General features: G+C 42.1%; 1 protein-coding gene and 1 long non-coding RNA gene across 3 annotated transcripts in view; both read right to left on the bottom strand.

The window, feature by feature from the left end:
- Positions 1–2,028, bottom strand: part of SLC13A1 (solute carrier family 13 member 1) — a 136,488-nt gene extending 134,460 nt beyond the window's left edge. Inside the window, exon 1 of one of the 2 annotated variants that reach the window (XM_082257097.1) lies at positions 1,915–2,028. In XM_082257097.1, the coding sequence (XP_082113223.1) occupies positions 1,915–1,978 (64 nt within the window). In that variant the 5' untranslated portion in view covers positions 1,979–2,028. Of the gene's footprint in view, positions 1–42; positions 62–1,914 lie in introns of those variants that run through there. The other variant, XM_082257098.1, reaches the window with a different exon arrangement.
- LOC309555221 overlaps positions 1–15,960 on the bottom strand; it is a 375,479-nt gene that overhangs the window by 137,553 nt on the left and 221,966 nt on the right. The window lies entirely within an intron of this gene.

The following is a 15,960-nucleotide window of genomic DNA, read 5'->3' as shown; positions in this document are numbered from 1 at the left end:
AAAGATTTTTAGAGGAACTTTTGTGTAAGTATTTTTACTTACTTCAATAAGGTGTGCTAGTCCCAAGGAAAGTGATACATACTTACTGTAACCGGCACATTGTACATTAAATACCAGGAAGTTGGCATCTCCCATTCTATGGGTGTGTCAGGCAGTGAATGGGAATAAAGTTTTCTCAAAATGTTGTGTTTGTTTATGTGGTATAGTGGCTTTGGCACATGTAGTGAGTCCTGGGTCCACTCCAATAAAGTGATGGATATAAGAGAATTATCAAGGCAGATAAAAGTGGGCTGAGACCCACCACATGTTAATAAGTTGATTAAACTCTTTGAAATGGCTCGATGACTCTCCAATAAAATTTTATGTTTTTCTGTCAGATATTCATTGAGTCCAGTGAAGAGAGAGATAGAGCAGTGCCACTGCTCTTGGCACAGCGTTGGATAGGGGTCATGCTCCTAAAGGGTTTTTTACCTTAATGCAGGAAATACATTAAGGTATACAGGAAACACATTTACAATCACTGGAAATGTATGGTGGACCTCTCTTCCACTTTTAAGGACACTAAATACGTTTTTCATTGGAAATGGTTCTATTGGAATGCCTATATATTCACAGCAGAGTACAGGGATGTTCTGACCTCATGTAAATAAGAAACATTTGACTAACCCTGAATTATGCTCCAAAGATTGGACCTTGGTCAACATTGGGGTGTGATGAACCTAGGCTTTAACTCTTCTTGCTGCCTTTCTTCCTCTTTTAGTTCCCTTCATATCCCAATGCTTTGTTAGTCATGTCTGTCCTCCCCCTCCTCAGGTCTCTCATTACCCTCATGCCCTCCCTGATACTTCCATTTCTTCCCATTCTCTTTACCTTTATCCCTCTTGATTAACCCCACCTTTAATTTCCTTCCCTGTTGACCTTATACACTTCTAGTTCTAATCCATCTGTGTACCCAGCTTTTAGATTTACAGACATTTTTCTGATTTCTCATATATTTTAAATATTTTTTTTCTCTTATACTTCATAACAATCAACTATGACACTGTCATGGAAGTTTGCTTGATACTGGTCAGGGATACAGACAGAAAAACAGACCTGCTCAGTATTTATGGTTTAGATATTTATCCCATACCATGGTGAATTTCTACTGAGACTGTATTGTTGTAACATGACTAGGTCACCAGTTCAATGCTACGGTTTTTATACATCCTTATTTCTACATTAAATAAAGAACCTATAAAAAAAAAATCATATTTTCTTTAACAAAATTGGAATCTGATTGGTTATGGGTTCCGGCACTTTGGACATCATCACTGCTCTTGCACAACCTTATTAAATAAATCCAGTAATGACTGTGGCATCTACTACGTAAACACAATCTGTTATAGTAAGCTAAATGCAAGTTGCAGTAATATGAAAAGCTGTTAATTCTAAACTGAAGATACTTTACCATCAAATAAAAGATTTTTTAAACCTCATGAAACAAAAGAGCTTGTTGCCATAGGTAGTCTGTTTTGCTTAAAACAATGCAGCAATCTTTCTTACCTCAGTGTACTCACCTGAAGTCTTCAGACATGTATTTGGAAATTCAGCATTATTCTTTGTAAAACAATAAATGTGGTATAAGTTTATTCTTAACTACTGTGGATGCAAATTAAGACTGGTTTTATCGCTATAATTTTATAACAATGCAAGCTTTCATGCTACTGAATATTCTGAATACAGAATAAAGATAGCATATAGGATAGACTATAATGCAATATATTTATACTGGAGTAATTTTGCAATAAAAAGACCTTTTACCATCAAATAAAATATATTTTAGTCCTTGGTGAGGCAGAACAGCTTGTTACTATAGTGGAGTTTGCTTTGCCGGAAATATTGCAGCAATCTCACTTACTGAAGGTTACTTACCTGAAGCCATCAGACACATATATTTGGAAATCCAGCAGCTTTCTTTCTTTGCAAAGAATAACATGTCATAAGTTTATTCCAAAGTACTTTGAATGCGAATTAGGCTTCAGGTTCCCTCCCTATAATCTTTTAACAATGAAAGCTTTCATGCTGCTAAATATTCCAATTATGAAAGATTGCATATAATGCAATTTTTTATACTGGCGTAATTCTGAAAAAAAATAATCTATATGTATATTTTTACAGTTATTTCTCTGTAATTATGACCAAATATAGGCAGTCTATATTTACCATAAATGTTTTATTGAAATGCATTTGAAAACTGAACACCAGGATAAACAAAAATGCTCCTTTGATTGGGACTGCCTTCACACTGCAAGAGTTAAATGCTCATTTATGTCTAGGGTACCTGAAAAAGCACTTTTAACTCACCCCATCCCAGACTCCTGCATCCAGTGGTCTCATGCCTTCTGGTATCATCAAGTACAATGCAGGCCCTATAGCCCTCATTGGATGTGAGGATGCAAAGAGGCAGTCCAGAAACCAGAACATAAGGACGTAGAGGAGAATTTCTACTGCCTGATAAGCAGAGGATCGGGTAAGTAAAACTTCTTTTTCAGGTACCCTAAATGTAAACAAGCATTTAAACTCTGCAGAGGAGGTAGTGTATGTAAACCCAAACAATAAAATTCTCCTTTTTTTTCTCTCTTTATTTCTGTTATATATACACCATTGAAAGTGTTTTATCTGTTCAACAGGTCCAAAATAAAATGTAAAAAAAAATCTGTTGATCGATTAACCACCTTCCTAGTTAGGTGCTAGGCTGATAGGTAAATGTAATTTTTTTTGTCTTTTTTTTTACTCTTCTGTAATCAGTGGAACAGTGACTGATTATTTTGGACTAATCATGCTCTCACAGGCTGCAGGCTTGATTGCTTCACCCTGACTTCTGGAAAGCTCCAGATCAAAGGAGTGGCGCAGGTCAAATGAGAAGCCTTAATATGTATGAGGCCTCAGTCAATCCATGGGGAGGTGTGCCCAATAGGTGGCTGTAAGGAAGATAAATAGTCTGAAATTAACCTGGGTACATTAAGGTCCCAGGAATACTAAAGCTGGGGGGTCTACTTGCTAAGCACCTGTGAAGCAAAATAAGGGGATTTCACCTAGAATCCAGTCTGGAGTGTTAACTGAGGAAGTGTCTGTCTGATACTGGAAGGATCAGGGGCCTTGTGAGTACAGACATGAGGGCAGGATCTGGGTGACTGTAGCTGTTGGTAACCCTTGTGCACTAATCCTAAAGCTTCCCTGGCCTGGAACATTGCTCATGGTGTCCCAGTGCTGTACATTTCCTGAGCTATTACTGAAAGGATTGTTCTAAGAAGTAGCTGCCGGGTAGAGTGTCCTCCTATTACTGTTCAGTAATATGGAGTATCTTACAGTTCCCTGTGCCCTATCCAAGTTCAGCAATAAATACAAGAAAAAGGCAACCCCTAGACTATTCATTGTGCTAGAAGAGTGAATATTGTGTGCCTGCCTGCCTGGCTGCCACTGCACTGGTGGAAGAGGAACCTGTGGCAAATCAACAAGCCCTTTCGGGGGAAAGCGCTACATATATTATTGAACATGTTTTATCAATTCAATAGAAGCAAAAAAATAAAAATAATCTGTTTATCCAGCCAGAAATCAAGTGTGCTCCTAACTTCCTGCAGTCTCTACATATGCTGTACTGAAATCCTAAGAAGTGTTTGCCTAGTTCTCTCTGTGGACCAATAGACAAGTTCTTCTATTTAAGGGAAGATGAGCAGAATAGGTCTAGGGTGACAATGCTGCTCCTCTTTAGAAACAGTACAGTGAGTGAGCGTTGGTACCCTAGGAAAGAACCTGTGTTATTAGCAGGATGGCAAGGTGAAAATAAAGAAAAATAAATCCAAATAAAAAGAGAACTAATGCAGCCGCCACATTTTAAGACTGTAAGCTGCAACATATATTTTTATTTTTGGGTTTAAAAATGCAGTAATTTTACAACGTAAATAATGTCATAATATACAACTAATAACTGCTTGCAGACTGAATAAGTTTCATATACAGCGGCAAGGCGGCTCTGCTGCGCATGATCACGTACTTAGTACGTGATCCTGCACTTCCGGGTCTTGGGCACGCCAGCCCGCTCCTGCTGTGATTCAATGTCTACCTGCACCCTCCTCATGGTACAAAAGGAGAACGGCAATCTCCCTATCTAAACAAGGCAGATTGCCTTTCTGTCAGTACAGAAGGCATGGATTCTGTGTCTCTGCAAGGCAGGGGCACCGATCCATGCCTTCCCCTAGTACAAGCACTTCCCCCAGAGTAAGAAAACACTGGCTAGGCTTACAGGTAACCTTTTGATCGCAAACTGTTTGCAGGTTTGCTTGTGCAACGTCTTTAGAAGAGGCTTCCCTCTGGGACAACAGCCATGCAGGCCAATTTGATGCAGAGTGCGGCGTATGGTCTGAGCACTCACAGGCTTATCCCCCACCCCTTCAACCTCTGCAGCAAAGCTGGCAACACTTATATGTCTATTTCCCAAAGACAACCTCTGGATATGATGCTGAGCATGTGCACTCAACTTGTTTGGTCGACCATGACGAGGCCTGTTCTGAGTGAAACCTGTCCTGTTAAACCGCTGTATGGTCGTGGCCACCATGCTGCAGCTCAGTTGGTCTTGGCAATCTTCTTATAGCCTAGGCCATCTTTATGTAGAGCAACAATTCTTTTTTTCTAATCCTCAGAGAGTTCTTTGCCATGAGGTGCCATGTTGAACTTCCAGTGAGAGAGTGAGAATGATAACACCAAATTTAACAGACCTGCTCCCCGTTCACACCTGAGACCTTGTAACACTAATGAGTCACATGACACCAGGGAGGGAAAATGGCTAAATGGGTCCAATTTGGACATTTTCAATTAGGAGTGTACTGACTTTTGTTGCCAGCAGTTTAGATCATTAATGGCTGTGTGTTGAGTTATATTGAGGGGACAGAAAATTTACACTTTTATACAAGCTGTACACTCACTACTTTACATTGTAGCGAAGTGTCACTTCTTCAGTGTTGTCACATGAAAAGATATAATAAAATATTTACAAAAATGTAAGGGGTGTACTCACTTTTCTGAGATACTGTATATAAAAATGTCCCAAAACTTGTAAACACTATAACTTTTGCGCAAACCAATCAATATATGCTTATTGAGATTCTGTTTGTACCAAAAATATGTAGCAGAATACATATTGGCCTAAATTGATGAAGAAATTCAAATTTTACATTTTTTATTGGATATGTTTTATAGCCCAAAGTAAAAAAAATATAGAAAGTGGTCAGTCTTTTTTTGTTCATAGCGCAAAAAATAAAAACTGCAGAGTTGATTAAATACCACCATAAAAAAAGCTCTATTTGTGGGAAAAAATTTACAAAAATTTGATTTGGGTACAGCATTGCACGACCGTGCAATTTTCAGTTAAAATTAAGTTCCATATCGCAAAAAACATGGCCTGGTCATGAAGGGGTGCAAATCTTCCGGAGGTCAAGTGGTTCAAGCTTAGGCCACATCAAAGTGTGTAAAGTGGCAACTTTTTGTGCTAACTATATGGAAACTGATTACATTCCAACTAGCAATGCTGCTGTAAAGTACAGTAACCCAAAGCAATCTCGAAGGTTAAAGTTTTTGGAAGTTGCAGGGCAAAAATAGGAGTTTGCATTTGTTACGTTGATGTGCTATACGCAGTCATGCTGGTGTTATTTTTTTACGTCTAGCAAAATTGTTCCTTTTTAAAACAAGTCCCATGAGACATTGCAGCACCAGGGCAGTAACCTTGAAGCACATTCCAATAGCCAAAAACAACATGATGCCACAGATGATCATAAAGAGGATCATAAAGAAACAACCGTTTGCCAACAAGGTACATGGCAAAAGTGTAATGTACTGTAGTGTTTGATAAGGTGTGATAATAGTTTGCTCCAGGCTTTAGCAAGAGAACACTTAAGCTGTGCAAGCCTCCTCCCTCTGCATATATTGGTTTACTAAAGGAGTAGTACCTGTTCACTTAGCAAAGTGGCTGTTCACTGTGCTTAGTAAATATTGTATTCACATTGAATTCCCAGTAATGTTGTTTTTTCCTTGCACATGTTTGATTATTCAGAGTGAACAGAGCTAAACCGCTTTGCTGAGAGGACAGTCACAAATTCCTATAGTGAATCAGCCCTATAATGTATGTTATATTTATTTTTTTTTTCATCTCTTTGTGATGATGGACTTACTTTGCTTGGTAATGACAATAGCTAAGGACATGCTACTAGTTTCCACGGCAACTTACATTGTCAGCAGTAGTTAATGCCATCAAAGAAAATGCCAAAGTGTAATTTGTCCAATAGAAGCAAAACAACTTGTTCGGAATGTCAGACGTGCAAAGAGCACAAAAAATATCCAAAAAAAACACTCATTAACTCATGGTTTTATCTCCTGTTTGGTGCTTCATTGGCATCACTTACATAACAAAACATCTGCCTACCTGGCAGTGCACACATATGGTAATGTTTACCCCAAGAAGAAAACAACCAAAACTATTTGGCCCTTACTCATTGACCATCTCTACAAAACACTAAATGACAAGATAATTGTTTTGATACGTTTTCTGTCTAATCTCTTTTTGTATTCATTTTAACGGAAGAGAATAACAGATTGAATAAAAGAAGAGACATGTACAAAACACAATCAACACTGTTCAAGGATAAACATCAGAGAATCTGTAATACATCTGTCTTTTTCCACCATTAATTCAAAATGAAAAATGCTTACATTAACGCTATGATCTAATTGCTATTAAGAACCTGTAAAATGACGTTGTACATTTTTTTAATGATGTCAAATACTCTCAGTGTCTGAGCAAGCTTTGCTAGACAAAACATTTTAATGGGAAAGTAGATAGCCTGGGCCGCATAGACAGTTTCATGCCTAATAGATTTGTTGTCTCATGTAAATATAATTATATGCAGGACAAATTACTCTTTCTTCTCCAACTTTAACAGACAAGATGCCAGTTACCTGTGCTGTCATAAAAATTGTATCTGGCAGACACCCTGACACATAATGCTATTATGTATGATATGACATTAACAATTTTCTTGAGCTTCCTGATCATCTGCAACAGGGACAAATTGCTTTTCATACATCAGTCATGTCTCAAGCACGTTTGGAAATATATTAGTTAAAGTAACGCTTCAGCCAGTTTATGTCATATTGAGTGGCGAAAGAGGTGCATTCATTAAATATGCAATTACTCACTTATAAAACAATTCAACAGTCAATATAAAAACTCTGATTAATGACATTGCTTTGTGATGGCTTGGACAGAAACCCACCAACAGTGTAATTGACAACATGTGAAGGAAAAAGAGATACGGGGGGGGGGGGGGGGGTTTCTGGTAGTGTGACAATTTCAGCATTGTGACAGATTCCATTCAGCATTTCAACGGTTTTTGAGAAAATGAATTTGTCTTATTTTCTTCCTTAACTGATCTACTTGTCCTGGACCTGTCTTACATAGAGCTAATAGCTAATAGGCTGTGACATAATGGTACTGAACTGGACTCTTTACAAGTACAAAAACACATTGCAAACAGAAATTGATCTGCTTTAAAACTATATATATTATTTAAAGAAGAAACTAGTACTAATGGAAATGTTTACTGTTCGTCTAGTCTCATCAAGTCGACCTCACCCTATAATAATCCTTAGAAATTTTGCATTATTGTGACCATTGGCCTAACCTTTATTGGTACCATCAGATTCATACTTAAAGTAGAACTAAGGTCTTATTTTTAAAGTCTGGAAGCAGGCAGGCTGTTTATTGCAGAAGGGTCATGCAATGATTGCAGTCTTCCTTGGAATGCATAGAGAGCTGTTACATTCAGGCACAGGTCCTCTGTGCCAAGATGACTGAACTCCTGTGAATGTAAAGGAGTGACACCATCCTACGTGGCCAATGAAAAGGGCCACCGCCCAGCAGTCAGAATAAGACTGGTAGAAGAAGACAATGACCCGTTTATGGAAAGTGGACAGTTTAAATAATTTAGTAAGATACATGGTGATTTTTTTGAAGTTGTAATTTTTTGTCACAATTTTTTGAAAATAAATTAAAATTGTGTTATATATACCACTTGCCAACCATGAGATAGCCAAATGATGGCTACAGTGTGGCCAGCTAGTTCTGGGAGGCCATCATATGATGGTGTCCCGTGCTTGTGCTTTTCGCATACCCACTGGGGAGCGAACTAGGAAGTGTCCGTGATTGCTGGACCTGCGGGACCCAATACATTACGGGTTGGGGTATAGGGCCAATCACAGCGGCCCTTTACCATGTGATCACTCCATCCAATGACGGAGCGATTACTTGTCAACAACCAGGGATCATGACCGGTTCAGCTCGCACTGCTGCAGTGTTCCTCTCTCCTCTCCTCACACGCTGCATTGGTGTGAGGAGAGGAAAGAGAAACACCGCAGCAGCGTGAGTTGGCATGGTCCAGAGTGCCACTACAATGCTAATCAGTGGCCTACAGTGCCCTACAGTGCCATCACAGTGCCCCTACAGTGCCATCAGTGCAACTACAGTGCCCCTACAGTGTCATCAGTGCAACTACAATGTCATCAGTGCCCATAAGGTGCTATCAGTGCCCCTACAGTGCCATCACAGTGCCCCTACAGGGCTATCAGTGCCCCTACAGTGCCACTACTCTGCTCATCAGGGGCACTTCACTGCTCATCAGTGCCACTACAGTGCTCATCAGGGCCCAATGGTGCCACTACGTTGCTCATCAGTACCCTACAGTGCTCATCCTTGTCACTACAGTGCTCATCAGTGCCTTACAGTGCACATTAGAGCCCTACAGTGTCCATCAGTGAGTGCTTATCAGTGCACGTCAGTGCCATCAGTGCCTTATCAGTGATCATGAGTGAAAAATGTATAAAAAAAATGCATAAAAATTTTTTTTATCTTCTTTCCACATTTTACAAAAACTTGTGGGAAAAAAAGACATGTTCAAAAGACTCATAATGCCTCATAGAATATATGTTGGGGTGTTTGTTTTGCAAAATGGGGTCATTTAAGGGCATTTCCATTGTCCTGGCGCTCCAGGTCTTCAAAAGTGTTATAGGTAGTCAAGAAATTAGATGTCTGATTTACGTCCCTAGAACCCCTGAGGATTATCCCTGCATGTTGGGCCTCTCTATGTGGCTAGGCTATGAAAAGGTCTCACACATGCGATATCCCCATACTCAGGAGGAGTAGCAGAATATGTTTTGGGGTGTAGTTGCAAGTATGCATATGCCATGTGAGAGAAATAACCTGTTAATATGACAATTTGGTGGGGGAAAAAAATCTTCATTTTGCAAAGAATTGTGGGGAAAAAATACAGCTTCAAAAAACTCACCATGCCTCTTACTAATTACCTTAAAATGTCTACTTTCCAAAAAGGGGTCATTGGGGGGTATTTGTACTGTTCTGGCTAGTTAGTTTCTCAAGAAATAAGATAAAATAATCGTCAGTACATCAGGTGTGATCACATTTTAATGATTGGCACCATAGCTTGTAAACTCTTGTAAACACTTGTAAACTCTATGCACTTCATAAAGACCAAAAGTGTACACTGATTTGGTTTATTTTTACCAAAGAAATGTAGCAGTATAATTTTTGGTCAACATTTTTAAAGAAAAATTACTAATTTGCAAAGTTGTATAACAGAAACAAAGAAAAATGCATTTTTTGTTTACAAAAATGTTGTTGTTTTTTTTTATTTATAGTTCGAAAAATAAAAAAACTCAGCGGTGATTAAGTAACACCAAAAGAAAGCTTTATTTTAGTGAAATAAAAGGACAAAAGTGTCATATGATAAAAACACATAGAAAGCTGCGCTTGGATAACAAAAATGGTGTTTTTTAAAACAAATAAAAAATAATGTGCGTAAAATCAGCTGCTACACATATGCCGGATAAAACATAAACCATAAATTTAAAAGAGAGGTGCAGCGCTAAAGCAAAGTCCTTATATATAATATATCAATCACATATATAGGCAAATGAGACAGTCCTGGTGTGCAAGAAAGATGATTCTGTCAGGCAGACAAGTAAAGGCCACCACCAGCAGACACCAACCACACTGCCTCTTACTCTCCAGCCAGTTACATTAGGGCATGAATAAATAGATTTGGAATTACCGAAACAGCCAAGAGTAAACACTCAGACAAGGCCCCTCATGCACTGTATGCAAAAAGTGCACGCACAATCAAAGATAAAAGGTGATGACCTAAAAGATCTTGTTGCATAACCCTCACGAAGAGCCAAGGAGGCACCCGTCAGCAGGGAACAAAGGTACACGCGATGTCCGACACACAAGGTCGGCCAGTGTCTAAACCCAAAAGGCAGTATCAATGAGAGGGATGCTGCATGGACAAAGCCATCTTGCTTGTAGAGTGTCCGATTGACTACTGGGTTAAGGGAGGATATCTCCCAGGGATGTCCTCCCAGAATTGCGCTTCCAGCGCACCCCTGGGGGGTAAAGGGCCAATGACACCGGCCCTTTACCATATGATCACTCTGTCCAATGACAGAGCAATCATTTGTCAACAAAATGGCGCATGTCCGGTTCAGCTCTCTTCTTCTCCTCGCACGCTGTACACAGTGATCGTTACAGCGTGCGAGGAGAGGAGGGAGACTGCAGAAGTGCTCATCCCTGCCCCATTCATGCCCATCTATGCCTCACCTGTACCTCATTCATGCCCATCTGTGCCCCATTCATGCCCATCTGTGCCTCATATGTGCCTCATATATGCCCTTTCATGAGCTAATCCATGCCACATCAGTGCTTATCCATGCAACATCCATGCCACATCAGTGCTCATCCATGCCACATCAGTGCCCATCTGTGCCACATCAGTGCTTATCAATGCCTCATTCGTGCCCATCTGTGCCGTATCCGTGCCTCATTCATGCCCATCTGTGCCTCATCTGTGCCTCATTAATGCTCACCCATGCCACACCCATGCCTCATCCGTGCCCACCCATGCCTCATCCGTGCCCATCTGTGCCACATCAGTGCTCATCTGTGCCTCATCCTTTCCACATCAGTGCTTATCCCTGCCACATCAGTGCTCATCCGTGCCACATCCATACCCCCTCAGTGCTCACCCATGCCACATGCATGCCACATCACTGCTCGTCCATGCCACATCAGTGCTCACCTGTGCCACATCCATACCCACATCAGTGCTCTTCCATTCCATATCAGTGCTCATCCATGCCACATCCATGCCACATCAGTGCTCATCCATGCCACATCAGTGCTCATCTGTGCCACGTCAATGCCACATCAGTGCTCATCCATCCCACATCCCTGCCACATCAGTGCTCATCTGTGCCACATCCATACCACCTCAGTGCTCACCCATGCCACATGCATGCCACATCACTGCTCATCCATGCCACATCAGTGCTCACCTGTGCCACATCCATGCCACATCAGTGCTCTTCCACACCATATCAGTGCTCATCCATGCCACATCAGTGCTCATCCATGCCACATCCATGCCACATCAGTGCTCATCCATGCCACATCAGTGCTCATCCATGCCACATCAATGCCACATCAGTGCTCATCCATGCCACATCCCTGCCACATCAGTGCTCATCTGTGCCACATCCATGCCACATCAGTGCTCATTCATGCTACATCAGTGCTCATAGGTGCCACATCAGTGCTCATCCATGGCACATCAGTGCTCATCCTTTCCACATCCATGGCACATCAGTGCTCATCCATCCCACATCAGTGCTCATCTGTGCCACATCAATGCCACATCAGTGCTTATCAGTGCCACATCCATGCCACATCAGTGCTCATCTGTGCCACATCCATGCCACATCAGTGTTCATTCATGCCACACCAGTGCTCATCCGTGCCACATCAGTGCTCATCCATGCCACATCCATGCCACATCTATGCCACATCAGTACTCATCCATGCCACATCAGTGCTCATCTGTGCCACATCAGTGCTTATTAATCCCACATCAGTGCTCATCCATGGTGCATCAGTGCTCATACATGCCACTACAGTGCTTTTCAGTGCCCTACAGTGCCTCACAAAATGTGTAATAGGTAGTCCGGAAATTAGATTTGTAATTTTATGTCCCTAGAGCAACTGACATGCTCTAGGGACAAAAAATTATGTATTTTATGTCCCTAGAGCATGTCAGGTGTATGGCCTCTTGCTAGAGCTGCTCTGCTTGGCCACCTGCGACATCTGACCCTAACAGGGACCACTATCCTCACAGACGGCGGCAGACGTCACCCAGAGCTTCCCGAAACCCGCAGCAATGACCTGCTGCTAGAAGGAACCGCCAGAACTGAATAAGTTAGCGGGGTTCTTCATTCAGCAGGGATCCGGGCTCCGGCAAAATGGCAGTGACCCACAGATATAAGAGACTCACTTCCAGGCCCAGAACTCTCCACGGTGTACACATAAAGACTTTCCGCATGTGTTTCTCGCCAACATGTCGGAGAAGAGGAAAGGAATTATGATAATCATCAAGAACACAGTCGCCTTTACACTGAAAGACTCCATCCTAGATGCAGAAGGATGGCACATCATACTCAACTGTGATATTAATGACCTTCCGCTGACTCTAGTATCCCTGTACACGCCTAATTCACATCAGCTACGATTCCTCCGCAGACTGCTTAAGCAAGTATACAAAATTAAGTATGGTAATTTAATGTTCTGTGGGGATTTTAACCTGACAGTCGACCCTGGGATGGACTCAACATCTCCCTCCGGGGGATGACTGATATCATTGGGTCTATTACTGCATTCCGAACAACTATATGATGTCTGGAGGTGTCAGCAGTGCACGCCTTAGAACAGGATTACACATTTCACTCCTCCAGACACCATTCCTATTCTCAAATAGACAGGTTTATCACTGATATCCAGCTGTTAGGGAAGTCATCCTCCTTGGTCATCAAAGACATCACGTGGTCTGATCATGCAGCGATTGAAATGATGATCGAGGAAGGAGTGACAACTGGGAAAACGTATATTTGACGATGCAATGTCAGAACACTCCAAGACTCCAGGAGTGGCAATTACATTTCCCAGCGTCTCCAAGAATTCTTCCAACACAACTCCCAGTCAGTCTCAGATCCTTGGGTACTGTGGGAAGCCCACAAGGCCTACATGAGAGGGGTGTGTATTCAAAAAATGCCAAATTGAAACGACTACATAGTCAAAATATGAAGGAGCTGTTATCCCAAAAACATACCTTATAGACTAAGAATAAACAATCGCCTACAGTAGCTGACTCAAATTTCCTCCTTAAACTGAGATAAGAGCTGAGACTCCTATTCTCTGAACAGGCAGATAAACAGCTGAGAACCCTGAAACAAAATTATTACATGCAAGCAAATAAGGCAGGGAAAAACAAAATAAAAATGAAGCAGGCCAAAGGGGGCGTGGCCGGCATCCTGAGGTGATGGACGCTTAGTTCTGAGCTCTGGATGAGCTGGATTGTTTAGGCGGCTCACAGTGACATGGAAGGTAGCAAATTAAACCCTAGACACCTCTACTATTACCCCACAACTTTACTTTTCACATGGGGAAACGCAAGTCGTGGGAAGGACCCCGCAAATTTATACATTTCTTCAGTACAGCGGGGCCTCAGAGAAGTCAAAATGGCACCAGCCTCACAGCACTGCCACACAGACACACAGCAGCAGCTGCTGCTGTGTCTCATAAGACAGATTCCTTAAGGGCTCTTTCACACACTCCGTCCACTGGACCGTTTTTCTCAGCGGGCGATCGAGCCGCCGATCCCCCGCTGAGCAGCAGGAGGACAGCTGTGTCTCCGCGCTGTGTGCGGAGACACAGCTGACAGTTCCCCATGCATCTCTATGGGGAAATCGGATGTCAACGGACCGTCAGTCCGTTCTCACCCGATCCCATCCGATCCGATCCGCTGGACGGATGGAAAATAGGGTTTCCATCCGTCCAGATTTGACGGATCGGATCGGGTCGGATGTCAGCGGACATGTCTCCGCTGACATCCGATACCCCATAGGAATGCATGGGGGGACCGTTCAGATCCGCCAAAAAAATGGACAGGCGGATCTGAACGGTCCGCCTGTGTGAAAGGGGCCTAAGGCAGGAATATACACAAGAGGGGAATGGTCACCCTGGCACCTTGATTTTCCAGAACCCGGTGAAACAGAGGAAGCTGGACATTACAACTACTCAAGTGAGTACCTCTCCCTCCTCTATAATTACTCCACCTGACACAAATCTCTTTGGGGAAAAAAATAGACGCTTTTCCCACTACTGGCCAGCCCATAATTGATTCCACAATGAAGGATATGCTTATTACACTGTGGGGAGCTTTGCAACATGACATGTCAAGCTTTATGAAACAAACTAAAGTTGAAATGGAAGCTCTAGGTAATAGGGTTGATCAAGTGGGATTTAATATGAGTGATTATGCTCAGGCTCACAATGAATTAGTAGATGCCCATGATGCTCTGTTGGATGAAATGCGCACCATGAAAATAAAAATTGCGGACTTAGAAGACCGCTCCCTCCGCAACAATATTAAGTTTCGCGGCATTGCTGAGTCGGTTCCTGCGGTGGAACTCTGCTCCTATCTACAAAATATGATTGCTGAACTCCTCCCTGATGTGCAAGGTCAGGATTTGACAATTGACAGAGTTCATAGGCTCCCTAAGCCGTCCTTTTTGCCTGAGAGAGTACCTAGAGGTGTCATTGCAAAAATACATTTCTTTCATGTGAAAGATCGCTTGATGCAATATGCAAGACAACGTGCCTCCCTGCCTGAACCATATGCAGGTATCTCACTCTACACAGATCTTTCTCAAGCCACTGTAGCTGCCAGGAAAAATCTTAACACCATCACAAAAATCCTGCGCAACAACAACATCAAGTACAGGTGGAAGTCCCCGACTAAACTTGAAATTGAAAGGAACAACAGGACCTTTTGGATTTCTGACCTGGATGATGGCCTCCTCTTTATAAGAAAATGGGGACTACTCCCCCCAGAGGATGATGTAGACATCGCGACCAACCCTCTCAAGCGGGCAATTCGGGTCGCTGACCCTCCTACCACACCACGCTGTGGTTCCTCCGCCTTGGGATTATTACACCGAGCTCTCTGGCCCCTACCTGACCGTACTCCCTTGAGTTGCTTTTCCCCTCCTAAACAGACAGATCCTGTCCGGCTGGACTATTGATCTTAACCCCTTAGAGATGCTTATAAGATTCGCCTGTACAATGGGCCGCTGGAGGCCCTCCGTTGCCAGGGCGGCTGCCTGTATGTTCAAATTTTCTCCTTTTTTGTTGTCTTATTATTATTTTTATTTTTATTTCATCAGCAAACCTTTTGTTGGTGCACCGTGCACTTCTTTATCACCTGACATGACTTTGTGGCACTCCCTTTGTATACTTTTTCTATTGTGTTGCCATGGTACTGAAACTAGTTTCTCTTAATACAAAGGGGCTAAATAGCCCACACAAAAGGAGATCTCTTTGGAAAGACACTGTTAACAAACAAGCAGATATTCTATGCGTACAGGAGACGCACTTCACAGCATTGAACTCAACTAAATGCTCTCACAGATCTTTTCCACATATTTTTTCAGGCGAACTTTTCTAAAAAAACAAAGGGGTGTCCTGATGGCATTCAGGGACACTCTGTCCTTTCACTTACTGGACCTAGTTACAGATGTCAATGGCCGGTTCCTGATTGTCGTGGCAACCGTCAATAATATTACCTATACCCTGGTCACACTATATGCTCCTGATACCCATCAACAAAAGTTTGTTCGGAAAGTGATGAAGAAGGTGAGATCAGTGCAGAGGGGGTATGTTCTTCTTTGTGGAGACTTTAATAACACCATGGACCCATCTATAGATTCCACAGCTAGAACTCGCAAGAAAAAGTTGGTTCTGGCTCCCTA

Source organism: Pelophylax lessonae (genome assembly GCF_965119305.1).
Source record: "Pelophylax lessonae genome assembly, chromosome: 4".
In the NCBI taxonomy this organism is placed as follows: Eukaryota; Metazoa; Chordata; class Amphibia; order Anura; family Ranidae; genus Pelophylax; species Pelophylax lessonae.
Note: the sequence above shows the minus strand (reverse complement) of the source record. Positions and strands in the feature narration are given on the sequence as shown.